Genomic DNA, 22,832 nt, shown 5'->3' on the forward strand with positions numbered 1-22,832 from the left:
TCTTTGATTATAATTAAGTATGATTTGATTAGCTTGATTTTGACTTGATTTGATTTGAGTAGGGGGGTCTAATCAAATCAAACCTAATCATTTGACACACTGAGATTCAGATTTGATGGAAGAAAGATGACGTTTCTGCTAAAACTTAAAGGGAAGGGGTTTGCAGGATATTAAATGGGGTCGGAAAGAGCAATTAGGCTGTAGACCCCATTTGGAAATGCTTTGAGAACTGCAAGAGTGGTGAGTATGGGAAACTGAAGAACGAGCCATTAGGTTTGGCCAATATTATGTGATCATGTGACTGTATAATCAACAGGAAGCAAGTGTTTGGCTTCAGCTCATCGGGTTTGTGATGGAAATTGCTGTGGTGACCAGTTTGGAAAAGCGTTTCGAGGAGTTGGTCAAGATTCTCCGAAAGCTGATCCGCTGAAAACAGCTCTTCCATCTCCTTCAATGACTCAACCCTTTCGGCCGCGCCTGGTCGACATACCGCCAATACACCTCTGCGCTGCTCTCCCTGAGACGCTTTCCAAACCTGATCATGATAAACATTGTTCCGTTGCATACCAGCGCGATGGCAGCAACGGTGATAAACGTGTTCCTCTGGCCCTCCGCCTCAATCCATGGCGTGATCCCATAATTGATCGCAAAGCTCAGCGTATTCCTGATCAAGATGATGGTCGTGATGAACTCGCCTGAGAGGTCGCGGTAAGAGCTTGTAGCATATTGTACTGCGGTGGAGAGACAGAGCGTGCTTGAGATGGCGAGGATGGCCTGTGCGAAGACGAGGCCGAACCAATGGATTTTGTAGGCTGCACCGAGACCCCAGAGTAGCATGGCGAAGGGGACGCAGATCAAGGAGGCAAGGAAGAGCCAGAGGATGTGCTCGGGCTCTGCTATTCCTTTGCTGCGGCGTGCGAGACGAATCACGAGTCGCGGGCCAGCGAAGGCTACCCAAAGTGATCTGGGAATGTTAGCTGGAAGATCTACAGAAACGTGTTTGGAGACGTACCCGAGCACCATACCAACGACCGCTCCGAAGTAAGCAAATCCAACATCGGTGCTGTTGAAACCGTAGGTCTTGGTGTAGAGCGGACTTGCAGTTGCGTTCAAGATGCCGGGCCAGACTAAGCCATTCGTTCCGTACATAAACCCCGCCCAAACAACAACTGGAAAGCGGAAGAATTTGAATGGCGACCACACTATATCGAGGAGACGGTTGGGGCGTTTCTTGTCAATGACCCCGAGTTTCTGCCAACAGGTTTTGCGAGGATAGGTCACAGCGGTCACTTCCCCCAGTTCAGCACTTGCTTGCTCGTTCCCAGCAGCCCGTTTTCCTGCCGACTTCTCATCCTCAGCAGCCCCTGGCTCAACGACATCTTCACTGCTGGATCCCGAGCCCGCGTTCAGGGTTGATTGGATGATGTGGCGGTCGTAGTTCGTCTCTTCCATCAGGGAGAAGCAGTAAACAAACGCAACTCCCATGCCGATGGCACACCACAATAGAGTCCATTTCCAGCCCTGCCCTGTATTGATAAAGGCCGCAAAGACGGGAGCGAATTTTCCAGATGCCGCCAGACTCAGACCGTACACCGCAAGGTACAGTGGCCGTTCGTGAGCAAACCAGATATCTGTCATGCTGATCTCGCAGAGACTTTCAACGGGTGCTCCGAAGAACCCTTGCAGGATCTTGTTGGCCAGGTAGGGCCCATTAGTCGTGCACAATGGAGCGAGGCCCATGATGATTATTGATCCACCCATGGAAATCAAGTAGGCGGGGCGTTTGCCGTATTGCAGTGCTAAGGCCTGCCATACAATGCATCCCTAGCCGTAGAACAAGAACATGGCTCCTGTGCTAGAGACCAGGTCGCTCACAGTCAGGTGTGTAGCTTTAGAGATTGGCGTCGTGACGCTGTACACGGCTGAAGATGGGAAGACCATCATGACGGTACTGTCATTCTGTCAGCAGGGTTCAAAACAGCGTATATAAGAAGGAGGAAAGGGTACATACTACATGACTACACATGATGTTTGTAGTAGTTTCCGCTTTCTCGACCAGTTGAGGGGGTCTTCTGGGTCATCTGTAGAATGTCAGCTAAAGTTCACATGCCTGACATCAGGAAACCCTACCTGAAGGAAGAGGGACCAGCACGATATCACGAGCAGCTTCCGAATGCTTGACATGAAGTTCCCCGGTAGCATCAATGAGATGCACCGTTCCAGGCGCTGACTTGTCCTCGATAATAGCCATAATAAACGACGGGAGGGAGGCGGAAGATGCTAGGGAACGACTGGCACAACTATCTCAACAGCGCCACCATTTTATATGTGTCGACCATCTTGAGATACAGATTGCCTGCCACTACTGTACATTGGCCGTGGGTAGATAGGAGAGATAGGGAATTTGGCGCTGATCAGGGGCAAAAGTGGGGAGCAAAAAAAAAGGCGATAACGTCGATGAAACTGCATTGTCAAGTGACAACTCTATCTTGAAGTCATCACATAATTGGACCTCTCTAATTCGGACACGATAGACTTTAAACTGGTATTTGAAACCGTCAAAAACTGTAGGAGATGGCGAGGGTCGAGGGAATCAAGAGGGGTTGGTTGTTATCTTGAATATGATATATTCATCTCTTTGCTCGCAAGGAAGAACTCACGGGCGTACTTCCAAGATGACATATTCAATTCATCGAGACTTGAGACTTTGTCAACAACTTTGTTGGCTCCTGAGAATAATGAGTGAGGTAGCTTGAGGATTTTTCTCTGTCGGTGGCGGACTAAAGATGAAACCCCTGCTCCGTTGTAGTCTGCCCGATAGCCGAAGAAGTCTCGCAGCTTCCAAATATATTAGAGCACCCCTCGGCCATCCACCGTTTGTGCAACAGATGAATCGCGAACCCGCAACTTTCCGCATCAAGCACAAAATCAGCAGGGGATCTCATCCCCAAGAACTACATGACCACTTGAGGCAACTCCCTCAAAACAGACACCGTTCATATGGCCAAAGAAAGCAAGAAAGCACATGGGAGACAGACTTGGCACTAGATTAACCATAAATCACGCACAAAAGCAAGGCAGCTCACAGCCAAGAACTGCAGTGTGGATCTCAAGAAGGCTGTGCAAAAGAAAGAAATCACGTGGTGCGCGAATACATGATGCCAAGAGGTCAACACAAGATAATAAGAGGGCGTATGAGAATGTGGTGGTTCTTGAAGACAAACAATCTTTACCCACTCTGTGTTTGTTGAAGTTTTTGTTCGGTTGGTACTGTGTGGTGGAGAGACGAAGTTTCATTGGATCGGGAGCGTTAGTGACAGGTGAGTTATTCAGCCAGGAGATGGTTTGAGGTACGCGGGCTTGCAAGATCAGATCGCCAAGTGAAGTGCTAATGATCGGTGACAGGACAATTGTCATTATGCTATCAAAATAACTATTGATAGCTACTTGGATTATCTCAACCTTGTCACACTATCACAATCGCAAGCACAAGAGAGCAGAGCAATGGCGACAATCATCTTTTAGAACAAACGAACATTTATTTGACTGGTATCCTAACAAGTATGAACTACTGTATCCCGAGACACCTTCCTTTTCCCACATCTTTATGTAATTACAAACCCACACATTATCTGAGAAAACATCCACTCTCCCCTCCTCTTCCCACCCCTCTACTCTCCCAGCGAACGAGCGTCTGATACCAGCAAGCAAACAACAGCGCAGAAGAAACTAAGTCTGATGCAGGGATAGATAAACAAGGAGAACCGCATCTTTTCACAAAAGAGGAGTTTTGTGGAAGGATATGCGGTCGAACGAGCTGAGCTGCTTGATGCTGTTGATATCGAAACGCCACGCCACGCCGCCCCCGCTTCCCCCACCACTCACACACCACGACTCGAGGTAGATGGCATTGAAGCATCTAGTCGTCCTCCTCGGCTTCGGTGGCCTTGGGGGTAAGATGCCACCTGTCGCCTCCATGCTCGTCTCTCTCGTGCGCAACTGCAACCTTGGACAAGTGCATGAGGATGTTCTCCATCTGGGTGTCGGCGTGGGAGCGCTTGGCTCGGCCGAGGTTGTCGAGCCACGACAGGGAGCTGAGCAGGTAGTAGACGATAGCGATGACGATCGTGACACCGATGGAGAAGCCCCAGACGATCAAGACGGTGACGATGCTGGTGTGGCCGTTCGGGGAAAGGTTGACGTTCTTGGTGACAGGGTCTGAGGGTTCCCCTGCATCGCCGGCCAGCCAGCCGAAGACGCAGAACAGCGTTGAGATGACGTCCACACCGAGGATGGCGCCGACAAGCTGCCATGAGGGCCAGGTGTTGCCGCCGCGGGTGACGAAGATGAGCCAGTTTTCAGTCAAGGAGACTTCGAGGAAGAGTATGCCTTGGATGGAGCCGAAGTTCTCGATGATGCCGCCGTTGGGGAGGAACATGGCGCCGCGGATGACCCAGGTGCCGAGGGCGAGGAGTATGCCGAGGATGACGGAGATGATCCAGATCTTGGGGAGTTGCCATTCGACGGGGCGTTGCTCGAAGTGTGCGTTGTCGTAGGCGACGGCGATGGTGGCCAAATCAGCGAACAGGGCGAGGAATACAATCAGCTCGACACGGATGGTCTCGTTGATGATGATCATGGAGGTGACGAGATAGATTTCCAAGTGCAAGCACAGGGCGATACGGTATTGGATATATGCCTTCATACGCTGGAAAATTTGACGGGCGATCTTGATGGCCGAGACGATGGTGGAAAGACCGGGGGCGAGGAAGACAATATCAGCGGCGGCTTGGGCGGCTTCGGTAGCACCTTCGACGGCAATACCGCAGTCAGACTTCTTCAAGGAGGGAGCGTCGTTCACACCGTCACCAGTCATGGCGGTCAAATGGCCACGTTGTTGCAACATCTCGACGACCTGGTACTTGTGCTCGGGGAAGACTTCAGCGAAACCATCAGCCTTCTCGACGAGATCGTGTTGAGTAGTTCCAGAGAGACCACCGTGGATGAGACGCTCAGAGTTGTAGACCTTGGTGCCGAGAGCAAGCATCTTGCAAGTTTCCTTGGCAATAGCGATAGCGTCGCCAGTCAACATCTTGACAGAGAGACCGAGGACCTGGGCTTCGGCGATGGTGGATGCGGTATCCTCACGGGGAGGGTCGAACATGGGCAACATGCCGAGCAATTGCCAGTCTCCCTCACCCTCCTTGACAGCAACACCGAGAGAACGGAAACCACGGCGAGCAAACTCGGTCGTCTTTGCCTTGTACATATCGGCATCTTCCTTGGAGCAGCTGGTGAGGTTCAAGATAGCCTTGGGAGCACCCTTGGCGCAGGTGAACGTAACGCCATCCTTCATACAAACCGCAGTGATACGCTTGGAGACGGGGTCGAAAGGAGTGAACTTCTGGGTGGTCCAGCCTTGTGCGAGGATCTCCTTTGCGCGTGGGTATCTCTTGAGGGTGAGAATCGTGACCTTGTCGATGGGATCGAGGGACTTGACGTTGTGCGAGGAGGCGAGAGCCGCAACGGCCATCATCCAGTTGACATCGATGCCCTCGGCGACGAAGGGCTCGCGGATGGACAGCTGATTGGCTGTGAGCGTACCGGTTTTGTCAGAGCAAAGGACGTCGACACCCTGCGCACATGACGATTAGCATTGGTTCGCCGTTTTGATCGTGCCATTGAGGGCGGAACGCCGGGCGCTGGCTGTGCCGCAAGCAGGAAAAAGCAATTATTACATGCGAAGCCCACGCTGCTCCAGTAGGGACGATCCATGACTGTGCACGCCTCGACCGGGGAACTCCAAAGTCACTTGAATTGGAGGCCGTCAATTGGTTGTGCGGATGCTTCGGGCCATTAATCGCCCAAACATAGTGGGGGTGGGGTAGTGGATGATGCAAGGCGTATGCACGCCCAGAGGGACCGGACCACACGCTTCACGTAGCTACAACCACAACCTGCCGGACGCTCAACACGGGACAAAAAGCAGAATCAAACTTACAGCGAGAGATTCTATGGCGGTAAGTTTCTGCACGATCGCCTTTTCCTTAGCGAGATAAGCTGCTCCGACGGCCAGCGTAGTCGTGGTGACGACTGGCAGACCGACAGGCACACCCACGATCAGGAGGATAAGGGCGAAATGGAGCAGGTTGTTGGAGCTTTTCTCGGGGGTTGCGAGCTTGAGGTGGTGGAAGAAGCCTCCAATCCATGCTGCGAGAATCCAGCCCACGACCAGGACCAAGAGAGACGTGCCGATGGAGTTCATGATAGCCTTGAAATGGCCTTGATCTTTAGCTCCGGAAACCAGGGAGGCAGTGCGTCCGACGAAGGACATCTTCGCGGAGTGTGTGACGATGGCATAAGCCTTTCCACGCTTGCAGCCAGTAGTGTAGTAGATAACATCAGCGACGTACTTGTCGACAGCGAGGGACTCTCCAGTCATGGCAGATTGATCGATGGCGAGGAGGGCATAGCCAGAGCCGTGCTTCTCTCCGATGTCGTCCTCGTCTTCTCCCTTGTGATCGACTTCTTCGCCAGCCTGGCGTTCAAGCTCCTTTTGGAACTCTGCCCAGCCATTGGGGTTGTCATAAGCAGAGATAATTCTGGCGTCGGCCGGGACCACTTGTCCGTCTTCGATAATGATCTAGACGGGCCAATTAACTTTCCGCTGATTGCTATCAGCCAGAAGAACTTACAATGTCACCAGGGACCAATTCGCGGGCCTTGAGTTCTTGTTCTTGACCATCTCGGATAACCGTGGTTCGCATGGCGATGTCGCCCTTCAAACTGGCGACGACGTCTGCGGCTTGTTTTTCTTGGTACCAACCGACGATGGCGTTGAGCATAAGAATAGCGATAATCACACCGAAATCAATCCAGTCACGCAGACCAGCCGCGAGGAGGACAGCAAGCTCCATAACTGGGGGGGAGAAAAAATCAATTGATGTCATAGCAGGCCAATTGAAGCTCAAACGTACCGTAGAGGATAGGGCCGGTGAAGTAAGACAAGAACTTAAGAAACAGATTTTCCTTCTCGGTGGTCAACTCGTTCCAGCCGGTCTTCTTTCGTCTCGAGTCGGCCTCGGTGGTCGCGAGGCCCTTCTTCCAGTCTGTTTGGAGCCACTCCTCGGGAGTGTCGAAGGTGCCGTCGCTACCCATGCCCTTCTTCTTGCCGAACTGATACCATTTCTTGGGCTTGTCGTCCATGTCGGCCAGGGACGAGCCGCCGCCAATTGACGCTCTGCGCCCGTCGCGGTAGTTGGAGATGTACTTGACGAGGTTGCCATACTCGCCCATGTCGTCGTCATTGGCCTGGATGTCCAGAGGTCTCTGGCTCTTCTCGACGTCGCCATTCTCGACATCACCGTTGAGGGGCGCCATTGTGCGTGCAGGAACAGAAGGGGGAGAGGGGAGATTTGGTCCGACAACTTCACACACTGGCACCGAACTGGGAGTGAAAACAGGAAGAAAGAAGAGCTGGTCTGAAATGGGTGGGCAGGGCGCTCTTTTTATCGAGCTGGGCCGATCTGCTTCCTAGCTAGCTACATGCTTGCTACTGGCTAGGCCGGGAAGAGTAAATTTCCTACTGCTGCTACTACTACTAAGAGGTGGAAGGAAAAGAGCCATATCGGCCACTGACGGGGCATCGACAATTTGCGACGGCGTCATCTCGCTCGGACTTGGCGGCAGCTCAGGGTGGGAACCGTGGTGGGATTGAGGGATTTCCAGACCTGGAAGACGGTAGCCCCGAGCTTTTCCTTCCAACGACAGCAGAATCAAAACAAAGATTGGGCTTTTTTTCGCGCGTTGCCGGGACGCGAGGCGAGCCAGAGTGGTAGAAATCTCGGCGCACAGGAATGTCAGGGATGAAGCAGGATAAGGACGGGTAGGGGTCCGGGGGGGGGGAGGGGTGGCCACGGCACCCACCAATGCCACCATAGGCTTGCAGCGCGGGCCTGGGTGCGCCTCCGATCGCACGGGCGAATGAGGCCTGCATCAGGAATCAGGATGCACTGATGCAGAAGTGCTCATGGGCAAGTATTGGGCGGCAGGGAGGGAGTGGGTGGTGGTGGGAGGTGGTGGGAGGTCGCGGGTGGCAGCAGAAACCGTGCAAATGCAGACGAATGCGGAATGGGGATTAGTGAAGCGTGGACGTGGTGAAGTGGTGCAGCGATGCGTGGTGGAACCAACCGTGGAAGGCTCGGGAGGGCGGGCGCGGTGAGATGACGGAGTTTGGCAGGGAGGTGCTGGCTGGTGCTGGCTGGTGCTGGCTGGTGCAGTGGTGCAGTGGTGCAGTGGTGCAGCAGACAGCCGGCGATGAGATCCATGATTGATTCGGTCACTGTGTCGACAACTGCCACCGCGTGAGCCATTGGCCAATCAGCGCGCCCTGAGATTACTACTCAGCGTGCGTGCAGCTGGTGCAGCAGAGCAGGACTGAACTTTCCTTCCTCGTCAATTGCCGCATCGGCATAGGATAGGCGTGGTGGCCTCGTGTACGATTATTCAACACGGTCATTGTCACGTCGTGACGGACCAGGCACAACCATGGATGAGGCCGCAGAGCCGTCTGCTTCCCATCTATTGTTGCGACTATTGTGACTATTGTCTCCCTCACTGATCCACTTGGCAGCAACTGCTGGTCCACAGACCACAGGGCAGGACTCGGACGGCCTCGGAATCCCACAGTGCAAAAACAGAGCTCCAATAATGTGGAAAGCGTTGGATTATTAGTACTGGCTTCCTGTCATTCGCCCGCCTCGGCTCGCGCGGCAGCGCCATTGGCTGTGTTTCTGGCTGTTCTGCAGCTCTTGATAAGTCGAAGCTCTGTCCTAACGCGAGTCAGCTAGAGCTCGACCTCTGAAAAAGCTTAGCAACGTTAGCACAAGTTAGCAGAAGACGATTGACGTTTGGGCTAGGGCTGTAACGGGTGCAGCGCCAGAAGAATGCCCCTCTCGCAGCCTCATCTCCAAGCCCGCTTCAGCCCCTCGTGCTGGATTGGAGCTCCGTCGCTGCCTCCCTGCCTCGCCGCTCGCTGCTCGCTGCCACGGAGACACGGTGCCGATTAGCGCCACTTACGCTCCGTTACTCGTCCTCAGTCCTCCACTCTCCACTTTTGCTCTTATTGCTTATCTCTTTCGCCCACTCCCCCATATTTCCCAGGCCGACCAATTGCGCGGTCCAGAGATTATGACACTATTTTCTGCCCAGAGCCCCCAGTCCCAAGTGCCCGATTGCTCGCTTCAATTACTCTTGTATCGTGCCCCCCCGGTGTTTCCGCGCGCCGTTTCTAGCGTTTCTAGCTTTTCTAGCTTTTCTTCTCTGCTGCTGACCTTCACACCGCTGAAACAAATCCTAGGGTGTGCGGTATTTTCGCCATTCACGTCACGTGCCCGATTTCCCCGTTCGGTCTGGGGCTCTACTGTACTGTACTCTGGGGGGCGTTTCGTTTGGACGGGAATAAATCCTTGGCAGGCACGGACGGATGCAAATCTTGAAGGGAAGAAAAGTGCCTGGCAGCGGAAATGGGTGGTTCGGAAGGGCAGGGAAAGGCAGGCCCTGCAACGGCTGAATCCCACGCTGCAAGGAAGAGGCTGCAGCAAAAGAAAAATCCCCCGCGTCGCCGCCGTTTGCCTCGAAATACATTTCTGAGGCATTATTTTGAGCGCATATCATCCAGCGTGCCGGGAGTGAAATTTTCTCCGTGCAGCATCTCGGAATGAGCGCGAGAATAGAGGACATTCGAGACTCCGAGAGACTTCGCGGCTCGAATCGGTAAGGGAAACGAAAAGACCCCCACTCCGGCAACGTCCCATGTACCAGACGAATTCCAATTTTTGCAACAGATGTTTTGGCAACAAACCCAAGTTACCAACGCTCAAGGGTCCTTGTTCGCCTCGAACATGAAACAGCGACCATAGCGACCAGCAATCTTAAACGACGGACCAGAAAACCCTTTCGAACGAAGACGGTCACAAGACAACACGGAGACTGCTCGAGGGATGGGATAAAAGCCCACAGTCCCCGTTCAGAAGCCGATGCGCTTCCAAGAAAGGTATTGACTTGAGGGTCCAAGAGTGCCCCCAACTCCCGAGGCCAGGGCCAGAGGGTGGAGATGATGCGAAACGAGACCAGAGCTTCCGAGAGCAACTCAAATCCGCCAATTTGCGACCTGGTTTCTCTTTGGGAGGTCTTGGAAAACTTTCTCCAGACAGAGCGGGCTCCAAGGGGAGAGGGTATCAACGCGACATGTTCCATGACAATCTTGCGCCAATTGGGAGTCTTGTGGTTGCATTTGGCTTGAGATGCGACAGCTCAAGATCCCCGAGACAAACAAACAGGCAAGCCATTCGCATGCCGATCGAAACGCCAATTGCTGTTTCCTGGGATTGTGTTGCGCGTTGTTTTGTCCTGAAGCTGTGGTGAATCCGAAATCGGGGAGTCGCGGAATGGAATTTCAAGATCACGTGAGTCGAGCCAGCAAATTTTACATTCCAAGCCCAGCGGGCAAATTTTTCACATCTCACTCATCGTTTCCTGCATCTTCCAACATCTGCCACCGATTTTCATTTGATGTTCCACCTCTCTTTCTTTCGGTGTTCAAGGATGAAGCCGTCTCTTGAAGAGTTGCACCTTGCTCTTCCCACGAAGCTTCAAGTGACTAACGTACTTTGCGCTGCTTTTCTGGTTCATCTTGACAAGGCTCAAAATCATTGGACGGACTTCTTGCCGCATGTGCTGGCAGCATTTTCTCGATTGAGAGGTCGTCTATTCCCCGTATTAGTAGATACGTCATAATTGTAATTTACACGCGCTGTGCCCCGTAGCTCGGCTTTCGCTCGCCGTGTTTCTGCTGCACTTTCAAGGAAGAACGCGCAACATTTCGGTCACCCCGTCAATATCCGATCAGTGAATGATTCCATCGCAAAACCGAAGTTGCCGGACAAGCATTCTCGGATTTCAAGGCTGTGGAGGGATTTTGGTATGACTTCTGTGACCTCACAATTGTGGAGGGGATAAATCAGGTGGCAAAATCAGTAATCGACGGCACGGCGAAACGGGCTGAAAGATTGCCGATTGCCGCACGATTGGATGGGTCACACAACGCATCGTTGTGTACGCAGGTGCAGGTCTTAATGTTTGTTACGAGCCCAACCTCATGGGTCTGCGCTACAGGGCATTTTACATACAAATGAAAATCCCAAATTTTCTAAAATAGAAGTTTTGATTTTGCGAAGTGTAATTTAGCCATTTTCATACCCTTTCCCACGATTATAGATTGTTGTAACTAATAAAGGTTGTGAGCTTTTGAAGTGACAGTCGTGACTTTTGGGTTTTAATGCCTGAAGGCGTTTTCGCGAAGCCTGAAAACTCCGGAAAAAAAGCCCTGTGCAAACAGACCCATGAGGCTGGGCTCGTTACACCGCCTTTGCAGGGGTTGCGCTGAAATGTCCTGTAGCATTGCGCTGTAGCCGACTTTTGCTTAGCAGAACTCAAGGCGTTGTAACAAACATTAGGGCCTGCACCTGCGTACACAGGTGTGAGATGGCGAGGCATCCGTTCAGCTGCCGCTAGGTGTACCTTGGCCCGTGCACGTTTAGCCGAACTCGATCTACAAATCATATCGTTAGAATCCTTAATTGAAAGCCTCTAATTTGCTACAATTTTGCGGTACATTTGATCACGGAAAGGCGCACTTGATGGCAGCTGAACGGATTTTCCTCCAGCGAGGCTTCCCAATAGATTTGGGAGGCCTCATTCATGCACAAGGCTGAGCTGGGCGTGCTTGAGTCGTCGTTTCTGATGCGAAGAGCCTTCAAATAGTTGAATAGCCCGCGCAAAGAGTTTCCCTTTCAGTTCTCTGAATTGTAGTTCACTTTCTGAGGTAAATGCTTCTTAGATTTTCATGACATTTTGCTGCTCTGATCCACGAAGGGCTTCAATGGCATCACCTGCGTTGAACGAAAATGTCTTCTCAAAGGAGGGGAATTCCCTAGTTCGTACGGAGGATATCCCACAGCCTGCTGCAAAAGACAGCGACAAGTCTCCTCCCCGGCGCCCGGTGTATTTTACAGTTCATCTAATCATTTGCCTCGTATGGCTCGGCCCAGCAATCGCTCTTTTAGTCCTGAACTTCCAGAACCGTGTCGTTGGCGCTAGTATCGGCTGTGTCAGCTGCCGCGTGAACCCATTCTCCAGCACCGTATACCAAGAACAGGCGAACTTCAATAAGAAAGACCATACAGCTCTCAGCGGTCTGCAGTTCGCTGCCAAGGCCCTGGAAATCTGGTTTGCGCTCGTGGCAGCTGGTTTTATATACGATGTACTTGTGATCATCTCGGTACATCGCGGCCATCTCCCCATCGGCATGTTCGCGAAATATCTGCAATTCGGGGAACTCGTTAGCATTTTTCAGTTCCCATCTGGCTGCAAGAACCTCTTGCATTGGGGATTTATTTTCTTTGTGGTGTGCATGTGCCTTTTAATGAACGTCATCGGACCAGCTATCGCCATCTTGATGATACCGACTCTGCAATGGATCGACGTTGACTTCATGAGTACGGCAGTGTTCGATAAGTTGGCATCTAGCAGTCCTCCAAGCAATGTGGCTATCTCTCCGGGATGTACCGCATCTTTACTGGGAGTTGGAAATTTCTCTTGCACGGCGGAGCCATGCGCCCACACTCTGGATGAAGTATTCTCTTCCGTGGCGGCGTCACTAGGTCAGGTAAATGTTACCCCAATCGTATTCGATCCAGTCATTGTTCAGATAGATCACGTGTCCGTCATTGTCAACACGACGGACCCAGCCGTGGATTGGATCTTGAGCCGGCAGGTCGCCGGGGAGCTTTCCGATGATTATCTCCGCTATTCCACTGCACTTCAACAAGATCCCCCGCCTCCCAGGTACTCAACTTTGGAGAAATCTCTCAACACACTCCTCTCGCGAGAAGGTCCGGTTTTAGGTCTTGGTGGTGGTTGCTATAAGGGTAGTCTTGCTGTTGCTGAGCTAGCAGACGATAGGAGCATTCGCTGCTATGGTGGATGGAATCTGTTCTCCCAGGGTAATTCCGAGTATGTCAAGTGCATTCGCGTAGGAAATGGATGGGCTGGGACAAATTTCCAATCGAATTTATATCTCAGCAATGCCAATTCGACAGGCAATGATGTGGCTATAATCGCTCATTTCACGGATCACGCTCATACCCCACTCACCACCGACGACCCGCATTGCTTCGATGGTGATGGTAACCCCCAGTCGGATCCAGAATGTAACTGGGACGCCATATTCGCACAGTCACCTCCATCGGATCTATGGAATACCTCCACGAACTTCATACTCGTGGAATATCACATTCCGGGCCTCTCAACGCCAAACAACACAGTCTGGTGCGACGACATCTCATACCTAAACTTCCAAGGCTACTCCCTCGACCCATCGCCCTACTCAAACTTCATCCATCTAACCCTCCTCTCAGATTTCGCACCCGTCCTTCCAGGAACAGTTCCCCTCGTTGTACACCCGGACTGGATTCTCGCCGCCTGGTCAGCCGACCGAAACGGCACTGTCGACTCCACTCGTGCATCATCCTCACTAATGTCTGCTAGACTAGAGAATGCCCTGACGAACACGAATGCGAGTCGAGACTTAGATCTACTCAATTTCCTCGACGGCATCGTCATGGATCAAGCCCTCTCACTAATCGACTACTCCACCACGTCCACATCACCATCACCAACAACAACAGCGAAAACACGACCCAGCACCGACCACCCACAGCTCAAGACCTCGGCTCAGATCCAAGTCTGGATCTTCGGCTTGCACTCCGAGACCTCGAAACTCGGAGCGGCGGTCGTCGGCATCTGCTGTGTGGTTGCCGGGTTGCGCGTCGTCGCGGCGCTGAAGAGAGCCACGTTGGGCCATTACGCTGCGCCGAAGACGCTGATGGAGCTCCTTCTTGACGCGCTGCAGCACGATCCCTTGGTAGCGGCTCAGGAGGTCCATCCGAGGCGCGTGTCGGTGGGGGTCAAGGATCAATGGGGAAATTTGTCCTTTGTTAATACGGAAGGAATGGTTTAATTAACGGGGGAAGGGGGGGGGGGGTGCTCTTAATTGCGATTTCGAAGTGTTAGCGGGCGTGTTTTTGGGGGTTTGGGAATTGCTGCTTGGTTTATGGAGTTGGTAAAGAACGCGGAGTTGGTGAAGAACACGGAGTTGGTAAAGATTATGGTCAAGCTTCGTGCGTTGTCGGGACTTGCTTCACTTTATTGTGAGACCATCGTATTAGGCAGGGCTAGGTACTGGATTTTCTCTAGAAGCTGTAGCGTACTGCAGTTGTGTGTTCAATAATTTACTGATAACTGATTGACTCGTTATCGGGGGGCAGAGTTCAGGGGCTCGGCTATTTTGGCAGTGAAAAGGGGCAGCACAGCGTAAAGCGGACAGATTATGATTGACGGTACAGGGACGAAACGGTGAAAATCATGACTTATAGTAACATCGGTCTGAGACTGAAAGTCTAAGCAATGGGTTACGACTTTTGCACATTTCCTAGAAATGCGGCCGGGAGGCTGCATTAACGACACAGACCAGGTTTCGATTGGTTTGCAGATGGATAGACGTCTTCGACAGTGTGATTTGCCGGATAAACTCCATGACATGCCGTCAGAGAGAGATACTTCAGGCCTACATCGGCCAAAGTCGAAGTAAACCTGGAATCCCGACGGCTGACTTGAAGCAAACAACTCCCCACTCGCCTGCCCCTCAGCCGCTTTCGCCAAGTCAACTCATGTTCAACTGTACCCGCCTCAATACTAGACCTCAGGAATCACCTCGCTAGTCCTAACCCAGGTTGAATCTCTGATCTAATCTGTCAAAATCCGTAGTGTCGGATAGTCCAGGATGTCGTCGTTCGTGTTGGGCGTACCCTCTCTTCTGGCCTATCTTGTCACAGCCGCCCTCGTCTGGATCACCAACCTCGTGATATACCGACGCTTCTTCCACCCACTGGCTAAGATTCCCGGTCCACTCTGGGCTTCTATCACGCACTATTACATCGTCAAGTACAACCTATTCAGCGGACGCAGCCAATTCTACCTCCAAGTCGAGAAACTGCACCAGCAGTACGGCCCCATTATTCGAATATCACCTGACGAGATCCATCTCATTGATCCCGGTAACTATGAGAAGGTGTATTATATTAGATCTACGGCACCCTCGAAAGCGGGATATTTCTACGATGCGTTTGGATTGAAGACTGCCGCCTTTGGAACGACGGACAATGCGCTGCATCGCGTGCGTCGTGCGGCCATCAACCCCGTCTTCTCCCGCAAGGCGGTCTTGCAACTTGAAGATGTCATTCAAGCCAAGACCCAGAAGCTAGTTCATCGTATGGAAGACATACTCTCGGAAGGAAAACCAGTCGACTTGCACCATGGGTATCGTGCTTTGGCTGTGGATATCGTGACCGACTATTCTTTTGATAATTGCTATAATCAACTGGATATGCCGAACTTTGGGGCTGACTTTTTTGATATGACCGGAGAGCTCAGTCCAAGGGGCTGGGTGCTGCAAGCTTTCCCGATCCTGGGGCCGATCTCGAATCTTGTTACGCTGGGGTTAGCGAAGAGGATGAATACGGGTCTTTATCATTTCTTGCAATTCAGAAAGGTAATTCTCATCACCTTGTGCCTGAACCAAAAGACTAAAAACAATAACACCACACTAGAGATGCGTTGAAGAGATAACAGCAGTAAAGAAATCCATCGACGAAGGAAGCGACAAGTCGAAACACAAAACGGTCTTCCATCAACTCCTCGACCCCAACGTCACCGAAGGCCATGTCGTACCCGGGATTGAAGATCTCACGGACGAAGCCTTCACCATCCTGACAGCGGCTGCTGACACCACCGGACACGCCATGGCGATCCTCACCTACTACGCTGTCTCCAACCCCGTGATCTACCGTACTCTAGCAGCGGAACTCAAAACAGCATTCCCCGACCGCGTCGAGAATCTAGATTACGCAACACTTGAGAAACTACCCTACCTAACAGCAGTTATCAAGGAGGGATTGCGCCTCTCTTACGGTGTTCCTGGCCGACTTCCGAGAACCATCACCGCCCCAACGGCGACGTTCAACGGCTATACCGTCCCAAAAGGCACGATTGTGGGAATGAGTATTTACTTGATGCACCGAGCTCCAGATATCTTTCCAGAGCCAGATAAATTTGATCCCGAGCGCTGGCTCGATCCGGTGAAATCGAAGAAGTTGGATAAGTATTTGGTGTCGTTCAGCAGGGGCTCGACGCAGTGTGTTGGAATGCAGTAAGAGTTTTCAAATCATTCCTCTACTTCCTCAAACCCGTGCGGTTAAAGTTAAGGATCGAGAGGATTGACAAGCTAAATTTTTATATTTTAGTCTTGCGTACTTGCAGCTTTATGTTGGCATCGGCACCATTTTCCGCAAGTTCGAGAATCTTCGCATCTTCGAGACGACTCGGGAGGACTTGGTGTTTGATGATTTCTTTGGGCCGTTTTTTCTGAATGAACAGAAGAAGATCAAAGTTATCAATGGAACATAATGTTTTGGTGACATTTTCTATCAATTAGTTGAAGGACAAGCAATTGTTTGCCTGGCAGGGGTTATCATTTCAAAACTAGTTCAGGAACGTTGTCCCGTGACTGTCTCGGGTTCCACCGCAGACTTTTACTTACACAATTTACTTCTTCCAAAATAGTACATTTGGTCAGTGTAACTGAATCAGAAACATTCGATCGAGGAAGGGGAAATTGTCGCAAGGTTGTGCCTTCTCGCATGGTGGTGACACGGAACGGACTCTGTTTGGTGGCGTCCCCACGTGGGTGGTGGATTGGACATGCCACAAAATCTCGAGATTGGTTGGCTGCGTCATTAAATGCGAACGGGCAGATTATTTTTGAGGGTGGCATCGAACTTATTTAGTCCCTTCAATACTTTCCTGAGAGATTCCTTTGTCAATGGATGATCTTCAGAGGCGAGGGGTAAGCTTTGATGATCGCTGGATACTGGGCTTTACAGCCCAGTGAGCAAAAGCCTTTGCGCTACGCTACGCTACTAACAGCGCTGTTCACCTTAAAGAGCTGGACTTCATGGGGGACGCGAGGCCGCGGAAGGCTGTGGACGAACAACGGGGTTGCATTTAGAAGGTGGCTGCAGCAACGGCCCCCAATTGGTGGACCTGGGTACCATTGATGCAAGTTCCCGTTCACAGGCACCGAATGAAGAAGGTTAAACCCACAACGTTGACATGGGGAAGCTCCCCACGAATGCAGCTTTCCCCTCCATTCAAGCAAGTGCAAAAAGGACGAATGCGCGATATCTCAGGCACAACCAATAGTTTTCTAGTAGTGACACTCTGAGGCTGACTTTTCACCTGCTAAGTAGTTACTTCACGGCTGAGAAATCTACAAGCTCTTTGGCGAGGCACGTGGGCTTTGGTGAAGCTTGCTGCAACCTTGCCGTAGGCTTGCTTGTGCCTGAAGTCAAAATGGCGAGTTCGTCCCACTTTAGAGTATGCTCCCATGTCGGTGGATTTCCCGGACCATCTTGCAATCTTCACTTTTCATCATGTTGTTCAAAACTGCCACCGTTGTGGCTTTGGCAGCTACAGCCAGCTGCGCAACAATTCTGTCAGAGAAGAGAAATAGCGGCTGCCCTGACGATCAAGAACCCACTCAGGTCCGCTTGGCGTATCATGGCGATCGAGGCATGTCCGTCAGTTGGAACACGAAGTCGAAGTTGGCCAAGCCGTCCGTTGAGTTCGGGACGACCATGGAGCTTGGTGGGACTGTGTCATCCAGCGAATCAATCACCTATCCAACCTCGTCGACCTACAACAATCATGTTGTTATCACTGGACTCCAGCCGAACACCAGGTATCACTATCAGCCATATTGTAGTCAGCGTATCTACAGCTTCACGACAGCGAAATCTGTTGGTGATGGTGATGATTTTAAGTTCGCTATGGTTGGAGATATGGGAACGATGGGTCCTGATGGCCTCTCGACAACAGTCGGAAAGGGTGCTGCCAACCCCCTGAAGCCTGGCGAGAAGAATTCGATTGACTCCCTTCACGATCAGAAAACAAGTTTTGACTTCGTGTGGCACGGTCAGTCAGCATCGTTTGATATGGTTTCGAATCAGCTGACAAATTATAGTTGGTGACATTGCGTACGCTGATTCCTGGGTCAAGGAGGAGACTGGGGGATATGTCACACCCCTCAACCTCAACGACAAGGGAGCAGAGTATGACAAGATCCTCAACGAGTTCTATGACGAGATAGAACCAATCACCAGAGATGTTCCCTACATGGTTGGCCCGGGAAATCACGAAGCCAACTGCGACAACGGCGCGAATCTCACTCTGTGCTTGCCCGGCCAGCTGAACTTTACGGGATATCGTGCGCATTGGAACATGCCATCGGACGTCTCCGGCGGTGTTGAAAACTTTTGGTATTCGTGGAACCACGGAATGGTGCATTTCATCACCTTCAACACTGAAACTGATTTCCCAAATGCGCCTGATGAGCCTGGTGGTGAGGGTGCTGAGTTTGCTGGCCCATTTGCTCCAAGTGGTGCTCAGCTTGCTTGGTTGGCAAAGGACCTTGCGGCTGTAGACCGAAAGAAGACACCATGGGTTATTGCAGCTGGCCACCGGCCGTGGTATGTCAGCACAACTGAAGTAAGTTCTCTGACTACGTACCCTTCCCCTCTGTCTTTCAGGGTACAATGTTCAAAATCAGTATACCGTGGTCAGTACTGACTCCATACTTCTTTTTAGTGTAAGGAGTGCCAGGCGGCTTTCGAACCGCTTTTGCTCAAGTATGGTGTTGACCTTGTTCTTCACGGACACAAGCACTTCTACGAACGCGAGTCAGCGATCAATAACTTCACCGCCTCAGAGATTGAGAAGAATCCGTCGGCTCCGTGGTATATAGTCAACGGCGCCGCAGGCCACTACGATGGTAAGGCAATAAACTTTCTCCTCCTTTCATCGAGAGTTACTGACTCCCCAATTTTCAAGGACTCGACACTCCCACTTTCCCCTTGGTCCCAACCTCGAGAAAGCTGATTGTCGAATACGGTTGGAGCTTATTCACGGTGCATAACTGCACACACTTGACGACTGAATTCATTGCAAGCGGAAATGGCTCTGTCCTTGACACAGCAACTCTGTACAAGGCGCGAACTTGCGATGTTACCAAGGACCACCCCTAGTGGCTCTTGCCCGCATAATTGAGTGCTACTCACCCTGGCTTAGCTTTTGAAGGAGACGAAGACAGTACAAATGCGATTAATTTAATGGAATAATGAGACTTTAGTAATGGGCACCTGCTGCATAATATTCACAAGCTGAATCGTAAAAATGAGCCCTTACGTGCACGTGACTGCGAGCTTTGTGGTCAGGTTTCTCGAAGGCAAGCTCTCCTCGCGCATCTGTTTACTCGCTGTGGCTTCGTCTCTATAATTTGGCGAGAATGAGAGCAAGTGGATGTGCATCGCTTGATCCTTCTATAAATCTGGACTCTGAGACAAGATATAAGGGAACAATACCTCAGGCCGGTTGAAGGACCATAAAACGTGAGGTGCTCTCCGAATTCGCTTCTTCCTCCGCTTCGAGAAAGTTAACAAACCCAGTCTGGCCTCTTTTCGCTCGGCTCAAAAAAATTGCAAAAATTAATCGCGCTTTCTACCAGATCATTATAATTATTTGGAAACTGCAAAAGAGATCTAGTTATCGGCACTTTTCTGATGATGAAACCTACAAAATTGAGCATCGCTGACGTTTCATCTACAGAGTCGCTGCTTCTTCTTGTTGTCTAAATCACCTCTTTCATCGAGCTTCTTCTTGCACACAGAAAAACACAGACGATCAAGATTGGTAGTGATTGATGAGCTATGTGAGGAGTCACTTCTAATCAGGCTGAGGCTTTCTTGGATTTCCTCTCTGCAAGTGTTGGGAGGCTCTCTCCCTGATCTGAAATTGTGATCACACGTTCACATCCTCGTTTGAGTTTTCTCTATCAAGAACACACGCACAACGTAATAGGTGGTATTTTGTGAACTTTGTCAGAGGAACTGTATTCAATCACTTCGGTTCTTTCCTTCGTGCTACTTTTGATTTAAAACGGTGCCCAACCATCTTTCTTCAGATTGTAGCTTGGGAACATCCAACCTCGTCAGCGATTAAAAACAAGACCCGTGACTTGGAGTCATGGAGCCGGGAGTCTTAAATGCCATCTTGAATTGTGGACCAAAAAAGAAAACAGAACATTTAACTGTAAACAAGTGTTCTTGATTCCGCGTCAGGGCTGTGGCTTTGAAGACTTTCCTAGCAGACGCGCCTTTCTCTCACGTATCCGTGCTTCCTCTTCTTCCAGCCAGCGCAGCTCGCACTCGTCAGGTCCTGAGATCGGTGGTTGCGAGGATTCATGAGGATGTGAGCTGGGTGATGATGTCTCCGCACTGTTGTCCTGGACAGCTTCTGGGGATGAAAACTCGGTTGGTTTCTTAGATGACTTGAAATGTTACATAGCATATCTTAACAGGTCACATCAGGAACCGAAGTACCCTGTCCTCAGAATGAGTCCAAAAGAAGTCTTTGTCGGACCTTCTCACCAAGCCAGTACTCAGAATCCAGCTGTACAAAAGCGCGCGGCATTGAAATCCGTCCAACTCGATAAGCGAGGACGGGCGCAATTTTAACGCTCGCATTACAAAAATTCTCATAATTTCGCATTATATTCTATTATTATAAAAATTTCGCCGAAGTTAGATCTGCTTCTTTTCTATTACATAAAGCACTTTTGAAGAGTTTCGGGCGTTCCATTGAGATTTGGTGTAATTTTTTGAACGTAGCGATTTTGGTGTTCCTCGCATTTTGGCAGATGGACGGTTTTCAACGCCGCGCGCTTTTGTATAACTTAGAAGCAACAAATGGAATTTCACGCTTGGGTATTATTCTAACACTACCCAAACAGCAGTGGTAAATACAATTGAAGATCGAAACTTGAGATCCGACCCGAAAAATCACCAAACAAGTGAAATGTCATTTGATTAACCATTGCTCCAACGCAGGCCAAACGTAGTCGTCAATCAGGCCAAGCTTTGGGGGCGATATCGTCATGCGTTTTCACCTCAATTTCGGAATCATATGTCCACTATAGACTTGTGCAACTTAACGTTTGGTGTTCGTCTCATGTTTTTAGACGTTTTAATAAACGCTAGTCTCTTCAATTCCTGAGACGGTCTGTCCGGAAGCAACTTCAACCGAAGACTAAGTACCAAACTACCCTCGACACGGGTCTTAAGACTTCGAATATATGCAAGCTGCGAACCACGAGAACAGATCGTAAACCGCGGATATAAGACTCCCGCGCGACAGTTTCTCTCGTAGATGAGGTTATCCGTAACGACTGTCAATCCTGAAGGAGCAGACTCATTTCAAAGGTTGAGCCAGTTGTCGGCGTTGAAATACGGTACCGCGGTTTGGCTTCGTTTTCCGGCAACAGGTGAGCCGTTGAAGCTGCGGTGTTGGAACATGCAGAGGTACTTGATTGATTTAACCAGAACACTCAGGCAAGAAATAGCGAACTGATAAAGGTGGACGTGTTCGCATTACGAGGCCCAAGAGTTCGGTACCGCATTTCCAGAACGTTTGTGGGGTACAAGTGAACTACTTTTCAAGCTTTCACGACAGGCCCAGCCACGATCGCCGCAAGTTGGGAAGGAAGATAAGTTGGTCCTTCCTTCTTTTTGGCATATTCTGTTTGCGCAAAATTCCCTAATACAGGAGTTCCTAACGCATTCAGCACGCCCTCATTGCTGCCTGGTATCAATTATGCTTGAGCTCTCTGTTCACGCCCGTTCGTCAATACGAGCGGTTTACCAATCGGGCGCTACGATTGGTCAATCGGCCTTCCGATTAATCAATCGTAGCTCCCATTGATCAATAGGAAATGGAATACGATTCGCAAGCCACAGTAGGTCCCGATTAATCAATAAGGGGGCCGATTGATCAATCGGCTAATATTGAGGTCTCGGGAATAGCAAAAGCTTTACTATACATGCCTCCTACTACGTCTAGGCGCTCCTATAGCTACCCTAGCCCTTTTTGGTACCCTCCCCTCCACTTGATCACCTGATTCTCCTCCTTCTCTAGCTCCATTCTCACGTGCTTGCTCCTCAGCTACTCTCTTCTTTGCTCTCTCAGATACTCTTCCAGCCTTCTGAACTAATGCAATTGAACCACGATTATTCTCCTTTACTACCGCTTTAGGGAGGATGATTTTATCCCTCTTGTGGGTTGCACCAGTAGTAGATAAATCAGGATAAGTTAATTGGGAGATGATTTTATTAAGGGCACTATGCGGCCAGAGAGTAGTAAGCTCGCCATACTTAGTAGCTAAGCGGTAGCCCTATTTTAATTAGCTTTTATTAAAAGTAAGGCTTATAAACTACATACCTTTGGAGTCTTTTCCAGAACTCTTACTGGAATTCTAGCCATTTCCGTACCGAATCTGTATTGCTTTGGGATCTGGAGGGTTGCAATCTCTTGAATATCATATTCAAGAGCTTTGGAATTCGCTCTCTTTACTATATTCTCCTTCTGTTTTCTCATATGCTCCGTAACCCTCCTAGTTAGCTCAGATAAAATCATCTCCTCAGCTACTTCCTCCTGTTCTGCTTCCTCATCTACGAAAAAGCTATCCTCTCCATCCTCTCTATTCTCTCCATTCTCTCCATTCTCTCCATTCTCTCCATTCTCTCCATCCTCTCTATCCTCTCCAG

General features: G+C 50.6%; 6 protein-coding genes across 6 annotated transcripts; 3 read left to right on the top strand and 3 right to left on the bottom strand.

The window, feature by feature from the left end:
• Positions 1-262: 262 nt before the first annotated feature.
• On the bottom strand, positions 263-2,251 carry K444DRAFT_651556 (MFS transporter; the record flags this gene model as incomplete). The annotated part of the gene is made up of 5 exons (XM_024885717.1): positions 263-964; positions 1,013-1,824; positions 1,864-1,951; positions 2,012-2,081; positions 2,131-2,251. 5 exons carry the CDS (start codon positions 2,249-2,251, stop codon positions 451-453), a joined length of 1,605 nt encoding a protein of 534 aa, XP_024739377.1. The 3' UTR covers positions 263-450.
• A 1,668-nt stretch (positions 2,252-3,919) lies between these two features.
• K444DRAFT_627403 (putative plasma membrane ATPase) lies at positions 3,920-7,380 on the bottom strand (the record flags this gene model as incomplete). Its single annotated transcript, XM_024882795.1, has 4 exons — positions 3,920-5,635; positions 6,002-6,643; positions 6,696-6,919; positions 6,978-7,380. 4 exons carry the CDS (start codon positions 7,378-7,380, stop codon positions 3,920-3,922), a joined length of 2,985 nt encoding a protein of 994 aa, XP_024739378.1.
• A 4-nt stretch (positions 7,381-7,384) lies between these two features.
• Positions 7,385-8,168, bottom strand: K444DRAFT_342998 (uncharacterized protein). The gene has a single exon (XM_024872041.1). It carries the CDS (start codon positions 7,936-7,938, stop codon positions 7,534-7,536), a length of 405 nt encoding a protein of 134 aa, XP_024739379.1. The 5' UTR covers positions 7,939-8,168; the 3' UTR covers positions 7,385-7,533.
• Positions 8,169-11,768: 3,600 nt separating this feature from the next.
• K444DRAFT_661628 (uncharacterized protein) lies at positions 11,769-14,106 on the top strand. Its single transcript, XM_024886612.1, has one exon. It carries the CDS (start codon positions 11,906-11,908, stop codon positions 14,078-14,080), a length of 2,175 nt encoding a protein of 724 aa, XP_024739380.1. The 5' UTR covers positions 11,769-11,905; the 3' UTR covers positions 14,081-14,106.
• A 733-nt stretch (positions 14,107-14,839) lies between these two features.
• On the top strand, positions 14,840-16,584 carry K444DRAFT_585642 (cytochrome P450; the record flags this gene model as incomplete). Its single annotated transcript, XM_024877936.1, has 3 exons — positions 14,840-15,670; positions 15,729-16,327; positions 16,422-16,584. Exons 1-3 carry the CDS (start codon positions 14,903-14,905, stop codon positions 16,582-16,584), a joined length of 1,530 nt encoding a protein of 509 aa, XP_024739381.1. The 5' UTR covers positions 14,840-14,902.
• Positions 16,585-17,576: 992 nt separating this feature from the next.
• On the top strand, positions 17,577-19,391 carry K444DRAFT_585646 (Metallo-dependent phosphatase). Its single transcript, XM_024877937.1, has 4 exons — positions 17,577-18,150; positions 18,200-18,723; positions 18,823-19,006; positions 19,066-19,391. Exons 1-4 carry the CDS (start codon positions 17,610-17,612, stop codon positions 19,257-19,259), a joined length of 1,443 nt encoding a protein of 480 aa, XP_024739382.1. The 5' UTR covers positions 17,577-17,609; the 3' UTR covers positions 19,260-19,391.
• The last annotated feature ends 3,441 nt before the right edge of the window (positions 19,392-22,832 follow it).

This window comes from Hyaloscypha bicolor (genome assembly GCF_002865645.1).
Source record: "Hyaloscypha bicolor E unplaced genomic scaffold K444scaffold_53, whole genome shotgun sequence".
Lineage (NCBI taxonomy): Eukaryota > Fungi > Ascomycota > Leotiomycetes > Helotiales > Hyaloscyphaceae > Hyaloscypha > Hyaloscypha bicolor.

Excerpts from the sequence above, each read along its gene's own strand:
- K444DRAFT_342998 (XM_024872041.1), bottom strand. The coding sequence starts at position 7,938 with ATGGTGGCATTGGTGGGTGCCGTGGCCACCCCTCCCCCCCCCCGGACC.
- K444DRAFT_661628 (XM_024886612.1), top strand. The coding sequence starts at position 11,906 with ATGACATTTTGCTGCTCTGATCCACGAAGGGCTTCAATGGCATCACCT.
- K444DRAFT_585646 (XM_024877937.1), top strand. The coding sequence starts at position 17,610 with ATGTTGTTCAAAACTGCCACCGTTGTGGCTTTGGCAGCTACAGCCAGC. Across the intron at positions 18,724-18,822 it reads GGTATGTCAGCACAACTGAA|TGTAAGGAGTGCCAGGCGGC; the intron begins GTAAGTTCTCTG and ends ACTTCTTTTTAG. Across the intron at positions 19,007-19,065 it reads CGCCGCAGGCCACTACGATG|GACTCGACACTCCCACTTTC; the intron begins GTAAGGCAATAA and ends CCAATTTTCAAG.